The sequence below is a fragment of the Polypterus senegalus genome, chromosome 16 (genome assembly GCF_016835505.1).
Source record: "Polypterus senegalus isolate Bchr_013 chromosome 16, ASM1683550v1, whole genome shotgun sequence".
In the NCBI taxonomy this organism is placed as follows: domain Eukaryota; kingdom Metazoa; phylum Chordata; class Cladistia; order Polypteriformes; family Polypteridae; genus Polypterus; species Polypterus senegalus.
The window spans coordinates 4,630,652-4,658,358 of NC_053169.1; the positions used below are offsets into that span (position 1 = coordinate 4,630,652).

Sequence of the window (27,707 nt, forward strand, 5' to 3'; positions counted from 1 at the left end):
AAAGATCTGTTTTTTTTTTTTTTTTTAAATACTATCGATAAAGTTCTGTCTTGTGTCTTTTGAACTTGGAGTCGTTGATCAAGTAACCGTTTTGTTTGTAACCAGGAACATCTCTGGAAAGGAACTTCAAAAACTTGAACAGATGGCAATGAACAAGTAGTCTTGTTTCTCTGCCACTCACCAGACAGGGTATGGCACCAGGGGGTACCAAGGGGGCATATGGTTAAAGAAGGAATAAGAAAGGTCCTGGGATGGGGTCTGAGTTTTATTCAGCTAGTAAGACATTTTATAAATGTAACCAAATGACCTCAAGGAAGAACTCACCACATTTGAACAAACCTCTTCCAATTGCTGCTTTGTGCCTGCGTACAGAAGCTTGTGACCTTGCACAGTAACTTTTCAAATAATGAGCAGTGAGAAGTATGGACTATTAGAGCGTTGCTACTTTTTAGCCTTATGATAAAGCAAGAAAGTTCAGTATAAAAATCACTTGTCGTTAATGTTGTGTTAATCGAGCTCTCAGTTATTCAGATTATTCAGTTTCATCTTGCAATGTGACACATTTGTCACTCATATACTCGTTAAAGATATCAGATCATCTTTTGGCACAAACTGGCGATTAGAAAGGGGTGTCACTGAACATGGCTGAAGGTGTCATTTTGTTTTATTCCTCTACTTGATAGGCAGGTTTGTTGCACTGATGCTTTTCAAAAAAGTAAAGAAGAAAAGCCACTCTGATGCGAGCTCTGTTACTTGGTTATCAGTCAAAGGTTCACCTTTTCCATCTTTTTGCTTGCTTCATTTTTTTTTTTTTTTAGTAAGGTGGCTGGAGGAAGCTCTGTGAGTCCAGCGTTCCTGAGGTAGCATTCATAGTGCAGAAGTGAGTGAAAAACCGGACAGATTGCCCCCAAGTTTTCAAGTCTTTTAAAGAAATACTGTCAGCTGAAGTCACTGGCTACCTCTCACAGTCGGTCTTCTGCTGATGCCAACATTAGAATCACACGGTGCTGAGGAAGGTGTCATTCTGGTAAGACAAAACACATCGTGTCACACACATCTTTACTCCTTAACTCTGTGACTAAAGATGTTGTGCTTTAGTTGCCAGTCTGACTATATTCAATAAAAGTGGCATGATGAGCACGGTCTCCATTGCTCTCTGTGTGCTGTTTGAGGCCAAATTTCAATTGCTCATTATAACTCTTCATTTTTAAAGTTGAACAGTGGAATGATCGACATGCGAGAGTCGAGAGTATCAAATACATTTAGAATAAAAAGGATGACATAAAGTCACTTTCCTTAAACTAAACCAAGAAAACAGTGCCGCATATTCATACTCTTAATTTAAGGGAATTCATTCCTTACCATTTCCAAGTCATCAATGATTTTCCTTTTTTTAGCATCAGTATAATTTGGAATTGCTTCTGTTCTCACATAGGATATTAGATGAATGAAGGTGTAGATTCTGACAAAAGAAGAGAAAAGTAAAGAGCAGGTGAGTCTTACTGGTAAAATAAAATGTACTGATTGAACTGAGCACAGATTTGCTGCACTAATGACGTAATACCGATGACATTTTCAAGTTCCCAGAAAATCTGTTAAGCTTTAAAGACGGGTTTTATTTTGACTTCATTTGACATTCTGATTAGTAATGAGCCGTTATCAGAGTGTGATGATTAACTAAATGAGAAGCGAAGACCTTTACGCTTGCCTTTTAATGCACTAAAAGAAACAAAGATTAGCGTCAAGATTTGCCCAGCTCAATCTGCCAACGGGTCTGGGCACTTCTTCTGTTAATAGACCTTCACTGTATGTTGAATTTCACAGCAGTCATTTACAAAAATAGCAACACATTTCATGGGAATGGACTTTTAAGTGTACAGTTGGGGCCATTCTTGCATAATCAGAATTTGTGGGTTTTTCTTTGTCATCCCACCTCTTGAGGATTGGCCACAAGTTGTCAAAGGGATTAAGGTCTGGGGAGTTTCCTGGCCATGGACCCCAAATTTTGATGTTGTGCTCCCCGAGCCACTTAGTTCTCACTTTTGCCTTCTGGCCCGGTGCTCAGTCATGTTGGTCACCAAACTGTCCTTGGATGGCTGGGAGAAGTTGCTCTCTGAGGATGTTTTGGTGCCATTCTTTATTCATGGCTGGGTTCTTAGGCCAAATTGTGAGTGAGCCCACTGCCTCTGCTGAGAAGCAACCCGACGTGACATGAATGGTCTCAGGATGCTTTACTGTTGGTCTGACACAGGACTGATGGTAGTGCCGCTCGCCTTTTCTTTTCTTTTGTTCCTGATGCCCCAAACAATCGGAAAGGGGATTCATCAGAGGTGATGACTTTAGCTCAGCAGTCAAATCCCCGTCCCTTTTGCAGAATATCAGTCTGTCCCTGATGGCTTCTTAGCTGCCCTTCTTGACGCCCACCAGGCTATCCTCCAAAAGTCGTCGCCTCACTCATACCTGCCTGCTGCCATTCCTGGGCAAGCTCTGCACTGGTGGTGCCCCGATCCTCAGCCATGAATAAAGAATGGGACCAAAACATCCTCTGAGAGCTTACTTCTCCCAGCCATCCAAGGACAGTTTGGTGACCAGCATGATGGAGAAGCGGGCCATAAGGCAAAAGTGAGAACTGAGTGGTTCAGGGAACAAAACATCAAAATTTGGGGTCCATGGCCAGGAAACTCCCCAGACCTTAATCCCTTTGACAACTTGCGGTCAATCCTCAAGAGGTGGGAGGACAAAGAAAAACACACAAATTTTGATTATGCAAGAATGGGCTGCCATCACTCAAGATTTGGCCCAGAAGTTGATTGACAGACAGCATGCCAGGGCAAATTGCAGGGGTCTTGAAAAAGAAAGAAGGGCCAACACTGCAAATATGGACTCTTTGCTTAAACTTCATGTCATTGTCAATCAAAGCCTTTGAAACTTCTGAAATGTTTGTAATTCTACTGCAGTGCACCATAGAAACATCTGACATGAAGATCTAAAAACATTAAAGTAGCAAACTTTGTGAAAACCAACACTGGTGTCATTCTTAAAACTTTTGGCCCCCACTGTAGAGTGTCCATTCCTAATTGGGATTTTATAAGAGAGTTAACGTGAACGCAAACCGAAGTGAAAAGGCATCTTGTGAATGAGTTCTAAAGAGACGCAGTCAACCAACCACCTCCATACCTGTGGTAGAGCATGCCAACAAACTGTAGAATGACGAGGCCAGCGAATGACAGGAGAAACATAAATCCAACGGGATCAACGAATATGTCCTCATCTCTGGTGCCATTAAACAAGATCTTAGGTATCCTTATGCTGATTGTGTTCCCAATAGCTTGGAGGAAGAAGGTTGCAATTATCCACAGACAGTTGATGATGAAATACAGGAAAGTGCACTGAAATAAAACACAACAGCAGAAGACGTGAGTGTGTAAGATAAGACGGGTCCGGTATTGCTAGTCTTCACTGTATCTCCTCTCTTTCTTTATGTAACACCTTTTTTACATTTGGTTTGTTTTTGTTTCTCAAACGTGACTTTAGATTTCAAATACTATACATATTTATTTGATTCCCAAAAACTGAAGGATTTTGTTAAAAGACAAAGTTGCCGTGTCCTAAATCGCAAAATCTTACTCTCCAAAATATCTAAAAATGTTTGTAACTAATTATTTTCATTTTCCATAGATTTTATTTGGAACATTATTTCAAAAAAGGAGCTGCTCTACTCCCTTTGGATAGTAAAATACAAATTCTGTTCAATTCAAAAGAAGTTCCTGTGAATTGATATTTTGTCATTTCATTTTTGTACTCTAAGTATGCCACAGACAAACACACAGAGACCTCATGCTGCAGATGCCCAAATGTGTTCAAGCAGCCTAAAATATCTCAATCGGGGAAAAATTGGAACTGGAAATTTCCACCGCACTATAATACATTTTTTTGTATTACATATAGGGAAGAAATAAGAAAACAAATAAATTGACACATTTAGAAAAAGTGGAAAGAAGTGCCAGAGTACGGAATAACCCAATTTGTGTTATTTATTAAATAAAATGAAGTTCTGTACTTTAGTGAAGTTTTGTCTTTAAATATAACCTTGTGATCGTGCCAATGTATTGCGTGTGAGTTGGACATGCATATAAGAATTTCACTGTGCCACCAATACTACTACTACTACTACTAATAGTAATCCTACTAATAAGATTCATAATAAACAAATTACATGTACCTCAAATGGAAAAAAGAGTCTCAAGAGAGAATTTTAGACCATATAATCAACATTTTACTTTTCTATTAATCAGGTGTGAACAATATTGGCAATGGCCCTCAGTCTCCCTTCTTCTAGTTAGTGCAGGGCTCACTACCTTACACACTACAGCAGCTAACACAAAGAAGCTGGCAGACATCATTCTAAGGAGCGCACCTTGTTTCTGAGGGACATCAGTTCCTTTTTTATCCTCTCCTGTTTATCTTTATCTTCTTCAAGAGGCTTAAGATACTCCTCGATAAGCCCAGTCCAGAAAGGTATCTCATCCTGTTGAAATGCAAAGGTCAGTCAGAGCCGGTCACACATCCCACTTAGAATATTTTTAAACACATTTTGTTTGACTTTGACTGTCACGTGACTCCACATGCGCTAAAAGCTTCTTTCATGAGCAAACAAAAGGGATGCCCTGAAACCTCCTCTTAATGTACAATGAAGAGTGACGCACATTAGGATGTGCCTGTTTTGTTCATTTTTTCTTCACTTGATTTAAGCACAATTCTTTATTCTATGAATGTCACACCAGTTGTACTTCAGTCAGTGTTTTTACATTATGGTGTAACCATCCTGTCTTTATGTGTGCTTAGAAATAATGTACTGAAGCACACATCATTCAAGAATATAAAGAAAAACAAACAGCGATCTGAAACAAAAATTGGAACATCACTTAGATGCATCCATATGTACTGTATGTAACATTAATTTAATTTTTATTACGTGCAGTAAATGGTTTGCTTTGAATTTTCAGTATTTAGAACACGATGAGCTGTGCTCAAGGATTTGTTTTTGTGAACATTTTTTCATAGTTGTTTAACGATTGTAGATAAATGGGAACAGAATATAACTCATGGAATCTAGGAGTACAATAGTTTAACTGGCAAGAAGCAGGAATTTATTTAATACAACTACTGTGGGCGCCCTGAGAGTTATACTACAGACACGATTGTCACAACTGTTTTATAACTTTGATAACTATCTGTTAAGGACCAAAATCCACAAGCTGAAAACAAGCCAAGAAAAGCATTGTGTAAATATATATGGGAGCTGAACTTACACTGTCGAGATCTCTTTCAACAAGCTCCACTTCGTCAGACTTCATCTGAAGCTGTTCAATCCAGCCTTCAAAAACAAAGAAAACAAATCCCCCTTTAACTGCTGAAAATATCCTCCAGAACTGAGTTTGTCACCCACTTTTTCCCCATATGAGTGTCTTTGTGAACATCAAGGTGGTGGTGGCGGCGGTGCATTGTCAAAGTTCCCCCTTTGTGAATCAAGTGCAGTCTTTAGAGCGCCCCCCTGTGACCCACTACCGGTATAAACAATAGCAACCCCCAAAGCACCAGTCACAGTCCTCGACCCAGAAGGGGTTTGAGAAACACTGAATTACATTAGGATGCTTACTGAAAAAGATGTAGTTGGTACAAACAGCATTCATTGTGCTTTATTCAAAATAGCATTACAAATTCCTGATATGCTTATTCTAAGCCAGTTACGCTTTACAACCAATATTTATCATAGTCCATTATATTACTTACATTCTTGTACTCTGGAATCCTGTGGAACAAGATCATCGGCTTGTTCTTCATCACTGTAAAAAAAAAAAAAAGTGGACATATACATTACTGTACTTTCCTTAATGGAACATTTTATAAAACAGATGTGAAAGACCAACGGGTAGATATTCCGATCAGCACATCATTAAATTGTATTCAGAATATTTACTGTTTATTACTGATGAGTAATCTGTTCTAATGAAAGAAATAGTAACTAGAAGTGTGCAATGCTCCTTTCACATAAATTAGAAATGTGCAGATTTTGGCGAGGAATGTGCTTAGTCGAAAACATGTAAGGGAATTGTGCAGCTAGGAATGTGATTGACGTTGGTGGGGTACCTGCTGTCTTTATCATTTAATAATCCTTTTGTCTCTGTGGCCTCCGTTATTTTCTGGTCCTCATTGACATTGAATTCCAGGTTCCAACAGCAGCACTTGCAGCTTTTGCTGTACTTCACATGCTTTTTGGTGCTGATCTTTTTCTTTTTCTTTTGCTTCACAGGGCTTGCTGTTTCTCGGGTTCCCCATGAGACGTTGTCCATGTTTGTCATCGAGTAAATGGTTAATAGAAGGTAAGCACTTGGGACAGAGATTATATAAAGAAGTCCATAGATCAGAATGGGGAATTCCTGGGGGTGCATTAAGGCAGTGATTACGTATATTAAGCCCATAGTTGACAAAAACAGGCCGGTGGGAGACATGATGGTCTGGGAGGAAACAATGTCACCTACAGAGAGACAAAGAAAGAAAGAAAGAAGTCACACACTGCTGACTGCTGATATGTTTTACCCCATGATTAGAGGATGTCAATGTATTTTTCTGTACATTATGTTAATCGCTAAGTCATTTATTTCATGTGGTAATCAACAAAGATCTTTTGTGGTGAAACAAAAATATATTGTCTCTTTTGTAAACATTAAACAGGAGATTTTTTTGTGATTTTGCAGACTGTTTGAGTAACACGCTCATCACACGCGATTGTGAACTGTGAATGGCTATGCTGAAGTCCTATGGAAAAGATCCGTTTCACTTACCAATAATAGCAATAAAAGTGGCCGTCATGAGGAATGCATAGATTATGCTCAGCACCGCGGCAATGTTGATCTGTGTGTCGGCTTTTGTTGTGTAACAGACAATCAAGTAAAGGACAGGGAGAAGAATTGACAAGAACAGGCTGAGATTGGCATCCAGCTTAAAGATAAATTGAAGACACCCTAGGATGTAACACAAAACATATGTTAAGGCAAAAATCTTAGTTATCTTGTGGACTATGTAAACTATCTCAATAGTTTAAATAAGAAAATTGAATAATTCGGCCATACCTGCAACCATGAGACATACAGTGGCAGGCCCCAGAATGGATGAGGCCATTGCAAAAATTTGATACACAATGTATGGCCTTGATATGGAAGGGTTCTTATTGGCAGTTTGTATGCCTGTGTCAAGAAGGTCCAAGGTGTTGGCCATTGAAGAAGGTCCCCAGCGTCGTCTCTGGTTGTAAAACTCTTTAAACTCCTGGGGGGCGTTGGTGTAGGCATCTGAGGCAGCATTGTACTCCACTCTCCAACCCTGCTGAAGCAGCAGCGTACACAGCCAGCGGTCCTCACCTGATGAGCACAAGAAGTGACATGAAATGTCTGCCCATAGCTCCTTTGATTTAGACTTACTCCCCTTGAGTAAAAAAACAAAAATTTTAATAATGACGTAGCAAGCACAGTGCCAGTGCACATGGCTCTTCAAGATTTTGAAATGGTTTATTTAATGGCTCACTTTCCTAACAAGATCCTGCTCACCCAGGTATCAGTTCCAAAAAATGATTGTGTAGAAGCCCCCTTTAAATAGGGTGAGCCTGCATGGGATTTTCATGTCTCTTATATTTACATAGTGCTTGTCCAAGATACATTAAGCTACATTTGAATAGATTTCAGTGTTTGCATATTTTTAATTTGAATCTTTAAACCGTAGTTGTTGGCTAATCTGGCAGCAGCTCTCATTACCTTGGTCATACTGCACATAGTGGGAGGCTTCAGATGCTTTGGTGGTGTAGCGCTTAATCACATTGTCCCCCATTAGGGCAGACCCTCTAAACAGACTGAAGCAACCAGGACTGCAGAGCACACATCCAAACACATGTTCAGCTGTCTTTAGAAGCCAGTGACCAACTGCATACTCAAATTTCTGGTACCATACCAAAGGCCCTGGAAAAAAATGATGAAATAACAGTTATCCTTCTATGGCTTTAAATTCGTTTCAACATTAGAGCTGTCATTTGTGAGTGTGAAGCTGGAACATTCTCCCTGTGGGATGTTCTTCTGGTTTCCTCTCATGTCCTAAGAATGCACAGGCTAAGTTGGCTGGCAATTGCAAACTGTTCCTGTGCTTTCAGAATGGAGGCCAGTTTCCCTCACAACCATGCACTTGAATAAATGTGTTTAAGAAATTAATATGTGTGCACTAAGTACATTTTACTGCTTTCTTAATCATATTATTGCTAGTTTGATACAAATGGGAAGCAGTTGCCACTTCAGGTTCACTGACCACTTAGGTGCGTTACCCGTATCTCTCCAGTTTTATAAAACAATTTAATGGGTGAATTCCACATTTTTTAAATAAATATTATAGCACAAGTCCTTTTGGTATTTGAAACTGAAACACATGCTGATATGTTAAATGTCCCGTTGGGAAACAACATTTACGTATTCAAAACAAAAGAAATGCACTTGAGTGTTGTAACATGTGAAGTATGTCCAGTAATTCTCAGTCAATCACACTCTCTGTTATGTTAGTAACAGAAATAAACCGCAAGCTGCCTCGCATTACTCACTTGTGGACACACTCCATGAAGATGGCTCGGGCAGAAGGAGCTGCAATGTACAAAGTTGTGTCGTATCGGAAATTGTGTGGAATTAAGGGGATTCAGGGGGTAATCATCAACTCCCCTTTGTTCTAATCCATTAAAACTGATGTCAAGTCATGGTCCATTATGCAGATTATGGTGGGTTTAGTTATTTAATCTTCAGCACTAAACACTCGGCTCATAAATCAAGTGCTTGTCAGTTTCTTTTTCCATTGTGTATCATTCTGAATTTATATTTGCCATAATGAAATTAAGCTGCAGCTGAGTTTCCAGTTTTGGCTAATCTCGAAATGCTTCTTTTTTATATAATGTATCAATAAAGGAAACAGAAACAATTTTAATTTTATTTACATTTATCTGTAGGATTGCTAATGATGATTTTCTTCCCACATTCCAGAGACATTAAGTAAGTTAACTGCCAATTCTAAATTGTCCATCCAGGGTTTGTTTCTGCCATAGATGCCTCAAACCTACAGAATGTGTTCCTGTCCCTGTGACCCTGAACTGGGCAAAGCAGGGCAGAAGGTGGATGAATTGATGGATTTGGCATGAAAACCTCAGCTCTCCAAACTTCTCTGAATTCTGTCAATGTCTTAACTTAAACATCTTACCGAAGTGAAAAATATGCTGAGAGCTTCTGTATACCAGAAACGTTTGGTTGGACACCAATGTCCATCAACAACAGTGTGGAATATCATGAACAGTGTAAGTTCAATTCATTTAACAAATATATGGTTGCACTGCTGCTCCTTTAATCCAGTGTCCTGTGTTTCAGCCCTGCCCAGGTTATTCGGCCACTGGGAGTTTGCCATGCCTGTGTGGGCCTTCATCTGGATACTTTAACTTTCCCCCATATCCCTAACTACATGCTGATTAGAGTAAGTGGTGTTAGCTGGTGTGAGTCTGGGTGTGCATCAACTGACTCGACATACAGGATAGACGCCTGATCTGAGCCCACTGCTGCTGGGATAGCCTGTGCCCCCACCTCACAACACAGAACTGGATTAAACAGGTTGAGAATTTTGTGTTATAGTAATTTATTTCTGTGATTTTTTTTTAATTTTCTTTTATTATTATTTTTATTTTTTACAAAGGGCTGACAGACAATCATACGTCTTCTGAAAGTTAGCTTTTAAATACTGGTCTAAAATATAGCTCATGAATTAAATTTTTGTGTCATCTAAAAATCAAATACAGACTATATATATATATATATAATGTGTACTTCGCCGGGATGCCCAGAAGGACGGGGGAGGGATTACGCCTCCTCCAGACCACAAGGGGGCGACTGTCCAGGTGACTTTGGGGACCACGGGAACAGAGCTTAGAAGCTCAACCCTATAGGGGCCCGTGGTCACTGCCAGGGGGCGCTCCGATGCCTATGGATTCCTGGCCCTCAGCACTTTCACCACACCCGGAAGTGCTGGGGGGAAGAAGACCAGGGACACCCAAAGTGCTTCCGGGCGCACAGCCGGCACTTCCGCCACACCTGGGAGGGCCGGCGGAAGGTTATCGGGAGGCACCTGGATAACGTCCGAGTGAGCATAAAAGGGGCTGTCTCCCTCCATTCGATGGCTGGAGTTGGGTGGAAGAGGATGGAGCTCGGAAGAGAGAAGAGGAGTGGAGGCGGACCTGAGGAGAAAGAGAGGCATTGGAAGGGCCTGGACTGAGGGTGATTGGTGCTGCGACACTGGGGTTGTGTGTGCACTTTGTAAATGTGGACTTTGTAAATAAACGCGTGTTTGGTGCTTCGACGATATCTACCTGGCTGTTCCCCACACTATATATATGTATATGTATGTGTGTGTGTATATATATATATATATATATATATATATATATATATATATATATATATATATATATATATATATATATATATATATATATATATATATATATAAAATTCGACATCCATCTGTCTGTCTGTATGTTTGCCCACTTTTCACAAGAGAACTACTTAACGGATTTAGATTGGCCTTTTTTCTAGAATTTGCTTGAACATTCCAGTTGATTTTGCGACTTCTGTCATCTCGCGAAGAATCAGAGTTCACTTGCAGGATTGATATATTGACGCTAACCTCAGACAGAGGCTGCGGGCCGAGGGGAGGGTACAGTGTGACGTCAGGAGTGGGGAGCCAGGTGGTGCCCTCCTCACTGTCCTGTTTCACTTCTACGCGAGAGAAGACATGGGGGATGGCTTTTAACTTTGTTCTATCATTTTTTTTTGAGATCTTCATAGGGTACAGAAGCTGCACAATTAGCCATTTGCAAGAGTCTTATAGCGCAAATTTGTAATCAGTCCGTTTCTCATTTTTGATGTGTCGTAAGTAATGAGAAGTCAAGCAAAATGGCACCTTTTATGGGCTAACTAAAAAGATGACAATATTCCAGGTTTCGAATCATGACATCTTGCCAGAAGAAGGGACCTGAATTGCCTTGAAAGCTTGCCTATTGTAATCTTTTTATTTACCCCATTAAAGGGGTCATTTTGCTCGATGTGTGGTAGAAAACAGAGACGACTGACTGCTGATCCATATGTAATGCCAGAGTAACAGACAGGACCAGAGGGGAGGCTTCCTTACCCATTCCTGTAGGGTGAATTCTTCCGCAGGCGGCTCCCACATTAGGATACATTCTAAGGCGATCAACAAGCAGCATCAGTGCAGATGGCTGGAAGTCCGTGTCACCATCCAGTGCCAAAATGTACGTGTTGTGTTTTTCTTTCTGTTAAAGACATCAATCAGTAAGGTTTACTTTTTATTAGTGGGTTGTAAATTTACAGTGAATACACAGAGGCATACTGCAATTTGTTAATACAATATATTGAGAAGAATGTCAAAACCTACATAGCGAAGATAATACAATTGTTTTTTAAAGAAGAAAAGCTTGCTTAATGGTACAGTTAAGACCTAAGTATTGTATTGTATTGATCTCCTATTCCTTGTGTAGTGCAAGTGGATGTGATACTTTGGGTAATTGGCGGTATTCTATTACATTACATTACCACACCTGCTGTAATATAGATGGCTTCTCAAGATTATTTACCTTATACTCTTGATTTTCATTTAGGTCATCCCCTCCATAAGCATCTGCATATTTTTTGTGAAGTTTCCATCCAAGAAGGTAGTACATGTACATGATCTGGGAAAACAAAATAATCTCAATGAGACTGAACGTATTGTGTATATTTAAATCTCACTGAGACCCAGCAGTGTGGTCCTGTATGTAGATAGATAGATACTTTATACATCCCAAGGGGAAATTCACATACTCTGTGAACGCACTGACCAGTTATTGTTAAAAGAGGAGAGTGTTTCATTACCTGTGACCATCTCTTTTTGTGGCGAATCCTGATTTTATCCTTGAAATGGATGTACAAGTAATTGCCTTTGGGAAGTATGTAACAGAGCCTTCCGCCATAAGGAGTCTTAATCATGTCATGCTTTATTGCATTGTCAGGATCGCCATTTAGTTTGGAATTCTTCTTTTCTGTAAAGACCCTAAAGAGGAATATCACAGTTATTACCACTGTAAAGATAAGGGTATTCCAAAGCCACGGAGAGGCAAACTGCATCTGCTATATTTCATAACTTATAAGGTCCCATTTAATAGGTGTGTGCAAGGAGTAATCAAAGTGTTTGTCAGTAAGTCCTGTAAGTAAACTCGAAGAGCCTGTATAATCACACATATTGTTGGATTTTATTATACAAGTTTCTGTTGCTGTTGTAGAAGGGGATACTGATCTGTAAGAAAGATAATTCCTAGTAAGATTATAGTGGGACTAATCAGGCTTCATAGGTGCATTGTGGGGTTTCCTTTCCTCAATATATTAAAGCAAATATTTATCAAATACGTCAGTTCTATCCACAGTCATCTTGCAGTTCTTTTGCCCAACTCACTCATCTTAGCACGCAAAACAAAATAAACAGAGTCAGCTATAATTTTCAGTGAAAGACAAGTGTAATTAAAACTTACATTCGAATGTGCGATATTGGCTAACATAAACACACTAAATAATCTTTGTATATCTTCTTATATAATACGCTACCATGGCTGTCTGTTTGTCTGTCCAGGGTTCTAAATCACCTGTAGCTCACAAACAGTTTGAGCCATTGACCTGAAATTTAGTGCACATATACTACGTGACGTCTACTGTCTGCTTTCGGGTTGATGATGGACCTTCAAGGTTATTCCTCTTTTTATTTTTATTTCATTTTATTGTAGAATCAACATCCAGCAGGGTGGCCGTGCAGTGCATGCGTACGGACGCTGTTCTCATCACTTCCACCTTCGCTGTCACATCCCCTACCTCTTCATATCTTAAATCATTCCTGAGGCAGATTAAAGACTTAAGTACCAGCTTAAGTGAGAAATTAAAGAAAATTTACAAAGTAATTGCAACACAAACACTGACTTAATCAGTTTTAACGTGAATAGATGCTGACGGAAGAAGAGAAGAAGCGGGCCACTAGCGTGGAGAAAAGAAGAGCTGCTCAGGAAACAGCAAGTGTATTAACCTCTGAGCAAACGAATGATAAACATACAGAGAAAGAGGATGAAAACTATGAACGCCCAAGTCAAGTGTATTCACTGCACATTATCATGTAGTGTGCCGTTACTGGTATATAAAATCCATTGTCTGTATGTCTGTCCACTTTTCACGAGAGAACTACTTAACAGTTTTAGATCAGGCTTGTTTTCTATCATTTGCTTTAACATTCTGGTTGATTTTGCAACTTCTCTCATCACGCTAAGTATCAGAGTTTGCTTGCAGTAACGATTTATTAGCGCGGATCCTAGAGAGTCTCATCGGGGGGCGGGCCGTAACCTTAACTCCGCTTAGTTAATGAATGAGAAAACTACTTAACAGTTTTAGATCAGGCTTTTTTTCTATCATTTGCTTTAACATTCTGGTTGATTTTGCGACTTCTCTCATCTCGCTAACTATCATGGTTTTTCTTGCAGGAGCGATATATTTGTGCTAATCTGAGACAGAGGCTGCGGGCAGAGGAGAGGGGAAAGCGTGATATCAGGAGTAGGGAGCCAGGAAGGGCCCTCTTCACTGTTCTGTTTCACTACTACGCGGGCAGAGCCAGGCTAGTACTGCATATGTAAAGCTTTATGCTTTAATGTGAATGTTTCTATAAAGTGACGTGGGCTTAAAGAATCCATGCAAGGTACTAAAATTATTGCTAATGCACTACACACTTTATAGATATAAAGATCATTCATCAGTCGGACACAGAGACTTACTTGTACACTTCACTGATGACTTCCACCAGGCACTCGCCATATTCGTTGACAACAAGCTTTTTTCTGCCTGACTCTTCTATTTCAACAAAGGCATCATCGAAAAAAATATGAGCCTCCATACTCATCTTATTCTTCTGAGACATTTTCTTGGGCTGGTATCTGTCAAGCCTTTGGAACAAAACCAAACAGGTTAAATAACAGCAATCAAAAGACTGTTTGTAAAGTATTACATTTATATATATTATTACTATTATTATGCACATATTTTTCTTTGTCCTATGATCAGCTGTGTAAGGCTTTAATCTTTGCTGCTATTAAAGAATGTCTTTGCAAATGTTTGTCCTTGGGACTTGTTGATAGTCACGGAGAACGTGAGTCTGAGTGCGTTTAAATTTAAAAGGGAGATTGGTGTTGGAAGGAAGGAGAGAGATTCTGGGAATGAAGATTGTTTCAGAATTTTGGGTAGCGATCAGTTTGCACTCGATAATATTTGTATGTATTCGGATAAAGATGAGTTTTGTTCTGTTGCAAAGACCTTTTGATGGCATAATATTTTGGAGGAGCATAACTACGGCTGTCACCTTGAGATGAAGGATATGGGAAGGCATGCCAGTTTATGTGAGGGTGTGTAAAAACTCCTGTGGGTACGTTAGTTGATCATTAGGATCATCACTGACCACTGGATCTACACTCTTGAAGGTCACTTTTTCACCCTGCATAAGATCAAGAACTTTGTTGTTAATATGTAGAGAATCGCCATTTGTGGCGCAAAGAGCTTGAATTTCAGCTTCACCACCATAAACTCCAGATGTTGCCATGTATTGACGGCACTCATGACTTGTTGCGATAATTCGACTTGTGTTGGAAAGAATAATGTCTCCAAATCTGTCCCAATGTGATGCAATGAAATCTACTGCTCTATGTCGTAGTGAGAGTGCATTGCCTTTGTCAACCATTTGTGTCAAGAAATAACCCACTGATAGGAACAGGCAGTTGTCGGATCCTGAAATAGAGATGACGTTGTACAAAAACCTGTCGACAGAGAAGATACTGCCGTTCATTTTATAACAAAGGCTTAGGAAACAACCGTCACAGTATAACGAAAATAGCAAGGAGCGAAACCAATGCCAATGGTCGAGAGAGTACCTTCCTGTAGCAGGCTAAAGAAAAGACTCCCAGGTGTACACATTGCTGAAGTGAAAGGTCACGCGGTCAGGCTAGATATAGGGCGTAGATGTGACACCAATGAGGTCATGAGAGAGGAGCGGGGAACACGGTAGTCCTAAGGAGGAATAGGAATTGAGAAAAGCAGCGTGGGGGCTGCATGTGTTTAGGGGGACTGGTTTTCAAGAGGAAGCACGACGAACCAGAAGAGAAATATATATAAGAGATGTATGGACAACAGGGAGCAATAGCTGCAGCTCCCTACAGTCTCCAGAAGGTGTGAATAATGCATTTACTGTAAAACAGATATTTTTAAACTTATTTTGTTATGCCAGCATCTACTTATTCTCAGTCACTTTGTTAAACCTGCTGCCAACCCATTGTCCTTCTCCTCAGGCTATGAACCTCTAACCTCATAGCATCAGCGGCCCACTGACGTTCCAAATGCAAGGAGACGATGACCTTAATTAGCCGAGTGCTGGTCACGTGATGGATCTTCACTTCTTGCAGCTTGTCCTCTTCGTGTCACTGTCTCATCATGTTTGACACATTATTAGTAGACCCTCTGACACATTTTGAAACCTGACCTTTTTATGTGCTGTTCTTGTTTTGTGTACCGTAATTATTTAAAACGGTGGGGACTGCCTTGACATCTGTTTAAAGTAAAGCTAGAATAGACACTCACCTGAACAAGGAAGTTAAGATTTTCAACATTTCTTCAAAAGTTTCATGCCACATGGTTGCACATAGATAAATCATTACATGATCTTTCTTTGAGCTGTAAAATAGAAATGAATGCAATAATTTATATATAGGGCATATTTTCTATATTTTAAGACTACAAAGAAGCATTAGGTGCTCAACAAATAAAATATATTGTTATTATTAAAATATATAACAAATACAAATGCAGTTTATGAAGAGTGTGCCACACGTGCACATGGGAGGCAGCTACAGGGCCTGAATGGTGGTAATTCCACGCTAGACCAGGGGGTGGCAGAGTGCACTGACCCTTTCTCTCTTTTCACTGCGGACCGATTACAGGCAATTCCGCCTGGCCCCGATGACATCACTTCCAGTTCCGGTCCTAATGACTTGACTTCCTGTCCTCTGCTTTAAAACTGCCATCTTTGCCTCATCAAGACAGTTCCCGTTTTGGACTCAAATCTGTACACAAATGTACTCTCAGTTTAAATCTTTTGCAGCTGGGATTAATTATACGGGTGGCTGCCCCAAATCTTTTTGCGACTCTCTTGTCACATCTTTGACAAGAGCTTAACATGCATGTAATTTTCAGGCACTCCTAGTCCACTACTAATAATTAAGAAGTGGGTGATGAAAATAATGACACTTTATTACAGTACATTCCTTCAAGAAACAAACTACACACAATTCTCTACTCATTGCATATTTTTTAGAATTATTAATAGACCCTTAAGCTAAAATCTGAGAAATGAATACCAAGAAAAACAAACCTACCATTTTTCACGGGAATCGTTTATTTCTGCTTCCCCCATGTTCATTCGGACATTGAGCAGCATGGATTGGTCTATGAAGGCGCCTTCATAGAGGTGTCTCACAAAAACCTCCGATGTCCTTTCCATTCTTGGGATCTTAATCTGCCACACGTAGATAGTTGAAAGTGCCAGCCCTAGCAACCATCCAATCGATGATACGCCCAGAAGTATATCATATATGATATTGTTCCCCACTATGGCAGATTTAGAACACAAGTTTTTGCTCACATCTATGAAGAGCACGGCAGCGGCTGGATTGGCCTGTCCTGTATAGGAGGATGACTCTTGACAGAACAAAATTAATGAACTGTTAATGGGGTGCTGGTAATTCTGGAAGTTTAAGTAGCGAACTCCAAAAAGGATTAGGAAAGATGCAAAAACAGTTGGTGTGGTGAGTATCATTGGTATTATAAAAGAACGTCGGAAAACGTGCATCTTGAAGGTAATCACTGAAAGCCATCGGCACAGAGCAGAGGAAATGACTTGGATGGCAAAAAGGCTCAGCGTGTACTTAATTGTTGTCAGAGGAATAGAACGAGAGAAAGGCTGTGAATGATCTGAATATGCTGAATACACTCCAACAATAATACCTGTGGCTATGATTCGTACAGTGCTGGAAATCAGGTACATCACATCTCTAGATTTATGTAAGCTCTTGTGGATGTTTTGCAGCATGGAGTTGTTTAGGTGTGCTGTGAAGTTCTCCCACCAGTTAAGGGAAACTAATAAAGTGCCTCCAATGGCCACGCCAATATATAGGTACATTGTCTTCTCGTTTGGCTTCATAACATAGCTGACAGTAAAAATCACATAGCCGAGTAGCACAAAGAAGATGGAGAGCAGGGAGCAGATGATCTGCAAGATGTTTCGAGAAGGCCTCATCTGGTTTACCACTTGCAGCACTGCAGGCACTATGCAGACACTGTTCAAAATCATGGTGTTGTTCAGGATGTCAAATTTAGGCATTGCAATCACGACGAGTGCCGCCATCCCAGAGGCTACAAGCAGGTCAATTGTACACACCTGAAAAATATAAACCCAAGCAAAATGTCAGCGTTTTGGAGTCACGGCGCCACTTGTCTTATTCATCATGTAAAGAATATTTTCTGATTTCGGCTAAATTGAATTAGTTTCTCGTTTTACCGTTCCTCCGATTTATATCATCCTATTATGTGCATCTTTATCTTTAGGATCTGTTTTAATCAATGTGAAAATATAAAGTGAGTTACTTGCTGGGTAACTCTGTGCACAGCGTTGTACACAAATTTTTATTTGTTTCCATTCTATGCATTGTATTACATCAACCATTAACCTTCTGGTAACTCGATCGCTTTTGCTTTATTTTGTTTAAAGATTATTATGATTTTCTATATAAATAATTTGACAACAATACATTTGTTATTAAATAACCATAAAAGAAATTAAAGTAAAGCTGAATACTCAAAGAAAAACCACAAGGATATACAGTATCTCTGCTGAGAACGTCACCCCTCAGTACAGTATTATAATTAGGACCACTACCGTGACATATACTGTAGCAACAATCTGGATAATAGACCAATAACTCAATGTCCAATATGTATACAACATTTTTATACTTCATTTTTGAATGATTTTATTATTATAAATATTAATTCTGTACAATAAATACTTTAGCTGAAGCATTGGCCAGTCAAGCTTCAGCAAACTATGTGAGGTATTATTACTGTAAGATTCTGAACATAAATTGTGTCACTTAATCAGTAATTATAACTTAAGAAACATGTTAAATGCACCACATAAGGCACTTTATGACATTCCTCATAACGTTAGATAACAAGAACAAACATGAAGTAAATTCACGGTCAGACTTGCAAATCTCCAACTGATCACCTTGTCTATAAATACAGACAGGTTTGGGAGCAGCGCTACGCTACGCTACGCCGCGCCGCCACATACAGTACACCCTACAGCATTTCAACCAGCGTGGCTTTATAAAAGGAGGAGACCGATTCCAGTCTGACTTAAGGCTTGTAATCAAATTTCAGACGCACAAAGTATTCCCGTGTATGCAATGAGGATTATTTGTACTTACAAAGAACACAAGTTGTTTTGAAGGAAGCCCTATGGATTTAAATATAGCTTTCCAGAGGCTTTTAATAAAAGTTAGAATATTAGGAAATATCAGTGTGCATCCAAGAATGAGAAGACCAAATGGCTTATTGGAAATTGTACTGGAGTCTGGGTCTGAGATGGTAACCATCAGCAGTAGGGAAACCTGCAAAACAGAACAGAAGCACTTCAGAATTGTCCTGATTTATTTATCTGCATAAAATTCACATAACTTGGATTAATTGTAACACTGCTCTATTTACATCCCTACCCTGATTTGTCCTTAAACCGTAATACTTGAAACAACAGTAGCTTACATAACAGAGCGAGTGAAACTCACTGCATTATAAAAGTGATTTCTGACGTACCTTACTTAAATATCCAAACGCAAAGACCAACACTCCAAGAAGAGTGCACACAAGAAAATTGATCAATCTGAGACAATGTGTTGGCTTTTCTTCTTCATCCAGAACTGGTTTTAGACGGAACGGGTCCCATTTACTCCTGAATTGGGAACGATATTGATAAACTGTATAAATATTTATTTTAATGATATTTTATTAAGCTTAATACTACATTGCAATAAAAGAGCACAATTTAATCAAAAATCAAACAGTACAACATTCCAGAAAAATAAAAAATATATATATATAAACACATAATCGACAATTTAAACTCGACTCCTACCCAGTTCAGTGCCAAATGAAAATAAAATTGGATAATTTCTCATAAGTTTTAAAACATTAAAAGAATAAAACACAAATTCAGAGGCTCAGCAGATTTATTTTACAACACATATTCAACTGATTTGATTATTTTACAGTTACATTCAAATTTTATAATATACCAGTTACAATGTCTAGAATGTGAGACCTGTTCTGGATATTCTTCGCTAACTTACTTACAGTTGTTAAACGTTGCTTAAAACAATTATTAATGTTTGCTAACTAGTTCTTAATTCTGTACAATAAACTTTGCCCAGTCATTTTTCAAAGGACTAAATGAGGCGTTGTTACTATAAATTTCTGAACATAAATTGTGTCACTTATCAGTAATTACAGCTTAACAAACATGTTAAATTCAACACGTAAGGCACTTTATGACATTCATCATGAAGTTACATAACTAGTCGATATAATTTCATTTCTCTGTATATACAATGCAAGAGGTATGTAGTGAAATAACCAGAAAGGTGTTGCATAGTTTTTAATAGTATCGACGGACAGACGGATAGCTAGATGTGAAACAGGCTAATAGAAGGATGAATAGATAGGAATATCTGCAGAAGGTAAGAAGGGACTACGCAGGTACAGGCTATTTAACATTTTCATGAACATTATACAATACAATTTATTTTTGTACAGCCCAAAATCACACAAGGAGAGCTGCAATGGGCTTTAACAGGCCCGGCCTCTTGACAGCCCCGCAGCCTTGACTCTCTAAGAAGACAAGGAACAACTCCCAAAAAAAAAAACCGCAGTAGGGAAAAAATGGAAGAAACCTCGGAAGAGGCAGTTCAAAGAGAGACCTCTTACCAGGTAGGTTGGGCGTGAAGTGGGTGTCAAAAAGAAAAAGGGGTCGATACAATACAATACACAGAACAGAACAAATCCTCAATACAGTATAAAAATACAAATTCTAGAAGTACATAGCAGAATTTAACAATGGACGACATCACATACATATGATTTGGATTTGTTTAGCGTCCTGGAGACCTCAGCCATCAAGCTGCCTCCCCCAGTTGGCCATTCCACAGCAGAAACAGTGCTGGGCCAGCCAATCCGATGAAAGGATCTCTCGATCCGATGAAAGGATTGTTCATTTGAACAATCTGGATGAGGACAGGCCATTCAGCCCCACAAAGCTCGCCAGTCCTCTCCACTTATTTCTTCCAAAAAAAATCAAGTCGAGTTTTGAAAGTCCCTAACGTCTTACTGTCCGCCACACTACTTGGTCGCTTATTCCAAGTGTCTGTCGTTCTTTGGGTAAAGAAAAACTTCCTAATGTGTGTTCAAAATTTGTGTGAGTGCCTTCCAACTGTATCCCCGTGTTCTTGATGAACTCATTTTAAAGTCTCGATCCGCAGAACTAATTCTCCATCATTTTAAACACTTCACTCAGGTCTCCTCTTCATCACTATAAAGGCTCAGCTCTTTTCATTTTTTCCTCATAACTCATCCCCTGTAGCCCGTACTCAGCCTAGTCGCTCTTCTCTGGACCTTCTCTTGTGCTGCTATGTCCTTTTTGTAGCCTGGAGACCCAAACTGCACCCATGACTCCAGATGAGGCCTCACCAGTGTGTTATAAAGCCTGGGCATAACCTCCTATTACTTGTACTCCACACATCAAGGAGCTATATAACCTGACATTCTGTTAGCCTTCTTAATGGCTTCTGCACACTGTCTGGAAGTCGATAGCTGAGAGTCCACTACGACTCCTAAATCCTTCTCATAATGTGGACTCTCAATTTTCCGACCACCCATTGCGTATTCAGACCTCACATTTTTACTTCCTATGTGTAATGCTTTACATTTACTGACATTAAATTTCATCGTCCACAAGTCTGCCCAAGCCTGTCTGCTGTCCAATGCCTTCTGTGATGATATAACAGATTTCAAATTATCTGCTAATCCACCTATCTTGGTATCATCATACAAAGATAACCAGCTTGTTCCTTATATTCCTATCTAAATCGCTTATAGATAATAACAGTAACAGCAGCCCCTACACTGACCCCTGCTGGTCACCACTCTTAACATCGGCCAGTTCTGATGAGTTTCCTCACACCATCACACTCTGCTTCTTGCGTCGGCGCCAGTTCTACACTCATCTACAAACATCACCCTGAACTGCCACTACCTTTAGTTTGATGCCCTCCCTCTCACGTGGCACCTTATCGGATGCTTTCTGAAAGTCCAGATCAATAATCTCCTCTGCCCCAGTTTGATCGTATCCTTTTGTTGCCTCCTCATAGAATTCCAGCCTTTTAGTAAAACACGACCTCCCTCTACTGAACCCATGCTGACTGTTCAGAGTAACTCCTGTCCTTGCCAGGTGTTGCTCAATCTTATCCTTAGTAATTCCTTCCATTAATTTTCCTGTGTTGCATGTTAAGCTTACTGGCCTATAGTTGCTTGGGTCTGCCCTGTCACCATTTTTATATAATGGGATGATATTTGTAATTTTCCAGTCCTTCTGAATCTCTCCAGTGCTCAGTGACTTCCTCGGTTTGCCTCCTTGACTGCTAAGTGTCTTTGTGAAATTTTTATTTTTTTCTGCACAGATTTTTCTTCAAGTGCTTCAGTTTTCCCCCTCATGGGGTCAGGCAAAGATAAGCGTTCTGTCTAAAGTGGCCCAGTATGAGTAAGTCAGGGTGAATGTTTAACGACTGACTGCACCTTCATTGTGGATGCTGCTGGGATAATCGCTGGCAACCCTGAACTGGTAGCTTTAGAAAATGGAAGAAAAGATGGGATTATAAAAAAAAGTAAGCGACCTAAACCTCTGATCCCGTTATCATTCTCTCCTGTAAGAACAGCTCCTAATAAGTTTTTTTGTATAGCCAACTGTTTAACTGCTTCATAAATGTCACCAACTGGCTATCCTCATCGTTTTTTAAGGAGTGCCTTCCAAGTAACTTTCCACCAACACCATCAATAGTGATGGAATTATTTTTATTTTCAAAACTGCTCCTTTTGTTTTTCCAACGACATAAAAAAAGTAAAGTGTAATAAAAATGAAATGCCAATCCGCTTTCCGTGCTATTTATGCCCCTGAGGCCTTACATTTCAGTTCAATTCAGTTGATTTTTGTATATAGCTCTTCATGGAGAGCAAGTGCGGAACGCTGGGACAGGATATCCTATAAGATGCAAGTGTAAGTTTTACAAATGACTAAATGCACAATTAGCACACATAAAGATGCAGAATTGTTTAAACACACAGAAAAACAAAGTTGTTTAAAACTGATTAAAGTCAATGGAGAGCAGCCATATCTGTCCATGCAGTAAACAACCAGACCAGAAATGCACGACCACATTATTCACATGCATATCATTTCTGCTGGATTTGGATGGAAGCAGGCCAAAAATACACTTACAGTGAGCCTCAGAGTTGGGCCTTTTGAAACCAAGTGATGTTTTACTGCCATCTAATGGCGTAAATATTACAAATGTACAAAGAAATGCAGGCAGTGAGTGACACTCCATTAGAGGACACACACATTCAAATCAAACAATTCCAATGTGCAAATTCTGCATACCCAGCCACAGGCGCAATTAGTTCAATTCTGGTCATGGAATGTCAAGGTAGCCTGTTGATAAGACCACCAGAAAAATGAAGTCTAATTTTTTCTGATTTTAAGTTCTCTTAAAATTAAGAGTATATAATGATATTTATTCACTATGTGGCAAGAGACTTCATTATTTCATGGCATCCTGTTAAGTGACGCAAAATTAAATCAAAAATCCTTTTGTGTTTGACCCTCATGTGTATTACCACTCAATTTACACGGAAGATGAAAATCAAAATGCTGCTTATTGATTCTGTTAACCTGCCAATAAATAAGGCAGTAAAGAGCTTTCAGAGAACCCCAGGTTAAAAGAATAATCAATAAGCAGCACTTTGATTTTCATCTTCCGTGTAAATTGAGTGGTAATACACATGAGGGTCAAACACAAAAGGATTTTCAATTGTGTTTTGTAAAAGTGAACAGGGTGTTATGACCCAGGTAACATATATAGTATAGTAATAATAATAATAAGTTGTATTTATAGAGTGCCTTCCACAAACCCAAGGTTGCTTTACATACAGAGTAAACCTTAAAAATATATATTAAGTATAATGAATAAATCTTATTAGACAGCTTATTAGGATAAGGCACAGCTTTGTTCACTAAACGAATTCCCCTGGGGGAAAAGGTTTGGCCTAAGCACACCATCTAAGTAAAGCCTCTGTGGGGAGCACCTTAGTATACCTACGTCAAGTCCAACAAAAGCTTCCTAGGGGGACATCCTAAGTAAATGGCAGGTGTAAGTGCGAAATGCAGCCTGTGGCACAAAAGCCTGTAAACACCCAGAAACCTGCGCTCTGTGGTGCATCTGTTACATGGCAGAGGGCACGTGAAGTCATGTCTGGACATTCTCATTCAATGGTGATCATAGATTATTCACCTGCAGTATGTTTTAATTTAAGGAACATTCCAGTCACACCCTATTTACAGCACAATATTAAGGTGTGTGTTAAGGCGTTTTTAGGGACAGACCAACTAATTAAAAATGTTTTACTCAGTACTCTCATCATTCCGAACCTCCTCCTATAGAAAATGTACAGATAATGCATCATTTTATGACGTTTCTCAATTCTATCTGTCATTGCTGTCTACTGTGTATTCAATCCAATCAAATTAGGTTCAAGTCTGTATCTTCTTTGATTTTTGGGTTGAAAGACTGTGTTGGCTGGGATTGGCTCCAGCAGACCCCCGTGACCCTGTGTTTGGATTCAGCGGGTTGGAAAATGGATGGATGGATGAAGACTGCACCGTACAGATACAGATGCATCACTTTGTAGCATATGGCAGCTTGATGTCTACTGTATATTTAATCAAACAAAATTAGGATCAAATACATAAATGTAAAACTTTCTTTATTTCTTTATGTATGTATGTATGTATGTTCAAAAGAGCATACTATTCCATACACAGATCATATGAAAAGACAGTTTCCTCTCAGTGATTAACAAAGTATATCAAATCAAAATCAAAAAATACTATTCTCAAACCCACTTAATCCAATGAAGGGACACAGGGGGTCAGCGCCTCTCCCAGCAGCTCTTATTCCAAGGCAGGAACCTTTAAGGGATGGAATGCTAGTCCATTGCCGACCACACTCACACACACTGTCCTCTGACTGGGCCAGTTTAGAGTTACTATGTAACCTAACAAGCACGCCATTAGGGATGAGGGGGTGCCATAATAACAATAATAATATTAATGATAATAACCAGCGGGAAGCACGTACAAACCACTGGGCCGTGAGTTGTGTCCATGAAACCAACATATTCATTGGATCTGGTGCTACACTCAAGTATTTCAGGAAGATTTTTACTAGGTTTGTTAATGGAAAGGTTTGTGAAGATTTCTCTTTATTTATTAAGTATATCTTATTGGGTGTTTTAAAAGAATAAAAAGGTAAAGAGAAAGCATATTGTCTGTCTGTCTATCCTTATCATGTTTGCTGAATTTCAAAACCCAAAGTTATCAATCAGAAGCCTTTGTTTCTTCTAATACAGTTAGATTAAAACCACTTCAGCTTTAAATAACCGTAAAGCATATGATTTGTTCATTTTTAATGTTTTTCTGTAATATTCCCAAATGTCCCCACTTGCAGTTCTTGCATCCATTGATGCCTTTCTTGTTTGTTGCATCTCCGGTTTAAACGATTAACAATTTAGCTAAGCATCATAGTGGCACAGTTAAGAAATTGCTTTAAAAAAGCAAATGGATGAAATGTTAAGAAGCGGACCACTTCACAGGACTCGCGCGTCTGGACAAAGGTGGAGAAGACATTGGCAAGGATGCACACCTGATGGAAATGGCGACGTTCTCAGCTGTTCTGCCTTGTGTTAGGTAGGGCTCTGAATATTGATGTCACTTATGAAAGACTCAAATCCGCCACACAAACACACTCAAAATTAGCCTGTCACAAATGCTCGTGTGAAATACTTCAATTAGTCGCATTCAACATCCTAATTCAATACAAATTTGGGTATTTGTAGAATAATAATTACTACAGTTGACAAAGTCCCACACAACACAGTAATTTTACTCAAGTGTGTGTATTTGCATAATGATGAGAACATAAATTTAGTAATAATAACAAGATAATCATCATCACCATCATAATTCATTGTACTATATAGGACCTTTGCCATGCTCAAAACGTTTGACAAAGAGAGCGTAACCATCCAGTCTAATAAACTTGGGTAAACCTACAATTTTAAAAATACAAATATATGTCCATCATCCATCCATTTTCCAACCACTTATCCCGTCAGGGTGCTCAGCATTGAACTCAAATCAGCAACCATCCCAAGACTGGCTGTCACTTAGAAATACACAAACTTAAAATTCTATTCCACCATATACATTTGTTATTATAACTAAATTAGTAACAGCCTTATAAAACAAAAAAAAAAAAACACATTCATTTATTCAAATGTTTTTATAGCGTACTATGACCCAATCCGCGTTACACAAAACTTCAGCTATTTTCAATAACCTTCACTTCAGACAGTAACACACACACACACACTCCAGTCAGTCAATGCTTTTTTCATTCATTTCACATTTTTCATCATATTTGATAATAAGCGCTAATTTATGTTTTAGACAGTTACACACAGACATAATTTAGGTGTATCTAACAAATCATAAATTTGCAGTAAATACTCTTGTAAAGATTCATCTGTTCTCTAGTCATAATATCATTGGTACACATGAAATTGAAATATAGTATTCTTATTAAATTATTTGAAAGAAAATCTAATTTTAAATTGTGTTGTAGGCCAATAATTCTGATTTGTAAAAATCTTTACAATTGTAGCATATGAATATATATCATTTTAACATTTATTCTTTAGAAAATCTAAAATCATTTAACATTAATAGTGTAAAATTTAAACATATACAGTTGTACATCTTACCTTAGAAAACGTTTTTGTTGCTTGGTTTCTTTATCATCCATTTTTAGTTAAATTCTACCGTTTTCTCCAGGTAGTCTGAACTTTTGTCATCCTCTTTGGCAGAATGAGCCACGGACGGCAGATGTGCTCTCAATACACAGTTAGCTCCTCCCACAGTCACACCTTTTGGTTTAGTTACGTTTCCAATAAAGAATCGGATTTCTTAAGAACTTACCCTTCCTTTTTTTTTTTTTTTAATCATTGCCTTTCACCAACCAGGAATTTCTAATTTCCGATACTTGATCTCCCTGTAGCTTAATTATACTTTAACATCGTCATATTTCTGTTGGTGCAGCATTGAAATAAACTTCTTTTTTGTATTGCCAGCACCTGCCTCTCAAAGTGAAACAGAAACTTTATGAGTACCTGGACTTTTATTATTTGCAAATAAATAATAGACAACAACATAATATTTTGTCTTAAATAAATTTAGGAAGACATAAAAGTTATACACAGCATATGATAGTCAAAAACAGATCAGCTGGTTATCTGTCTATCTATCTGTTTGATAGAGAGATAGAGAGATAAATATGAAAGGCACTATCTCTCTATCTAATCTGATATATATACATAGGTAGATAATAGTAACTAATGCAAAAATAAAGGTGGTAGTTATGACTGATTGACAATAAATAGGTAACATTACATTTATATAAGTACATTTGGGAAGTTTCTATAGCAAACACTGTCCTAAGGCAAATTCTAAGCATGGACACATGTATCAATTGTTTATGTAACTTTTTTTCAGTTGGTTAGGTGGGTTTAAGTGACTTGCTTAGCATCAGATAGACATAAGGATTAAACCAGTAAGTTTGTGGTTTAGAGTCCAGTTCCTTCACCTCAATGTCACATTGCTCAAAATAATCTATACATCCATTTTTTTCTAACCTTTCTTTTCCATTAAAGGTTGCAGGGAGTAATAATCACAACAGTGTTAGTTCACTGACAGATACACCAGTCCGTGCAGTCATCTTCTATTATACTTGCAACATTTTGAGATCTCTGCTTCTTTGTGATGAAACAAGACAACCTAAAGAAATTCCACATATGTAGGGGGAGAATATGCAAATATGTTTGGGGGGCAAAGACAGCATCACAGTGCAGTGGTTAACTGTCTGTCTGCTCTTTGTATATTCTGTTTGATCTATCTATCTATCTATCTATCTATCTATCTATCTATCTATCTATCTATCTATCTATCTATCTATCTATCTATCTATCTATCTATCTGTTATATAGTGCCTTTCAGATCTATCTATCTATCTATCTATC

General features: G+C 38.8%; 1 protein-coding gene across 1 annotated transcript; it reads right to left on the bottom strand.

The window, feature by feature from the left end:
* On the bottom strand, window positions 1-26,482 carry LOC120516624 (chitin synthase chs-1-like). Its single transcript, XM_039738414.1, has 19 exons — window positions 26,397-26,482; window positions 19,065-19,200; window positions 18,680-18,862; window positions 16,568-17,628; window positions 15,774-15,866; window positions 13,925-14,092; window positions 11,994-12,171; window positions 11,717-11,812; window positions 11,254-11,395; window positions 7,809-8,009; window positions 7,134-7,418; window positions 6,846-7,025; window positions 6,151-6,538; window positions 5,794-5,846; window positions 5,313-5,377; window positions 4,418-4,528; window positions 3,178-3,389; window positions 1,363-1,462; window positions 1-1,024 (listed from the first exon to the last, which is right to left on the bottom strand). The coding sequence occupies exons 1-19, from the start codon at window positions 26,435-26,437 to the stop codon at window positions 998-1,000; spliced, it is 3,720 nt and encodes a 1,239-aa protein (XP_039594348.1). The 5' UTR covers window positions 26,438-26,482; the 3' UTR covers window positions 1-997.
* Window positions 26,483-27,707: the final 1,225 nt, after the last annotated feature.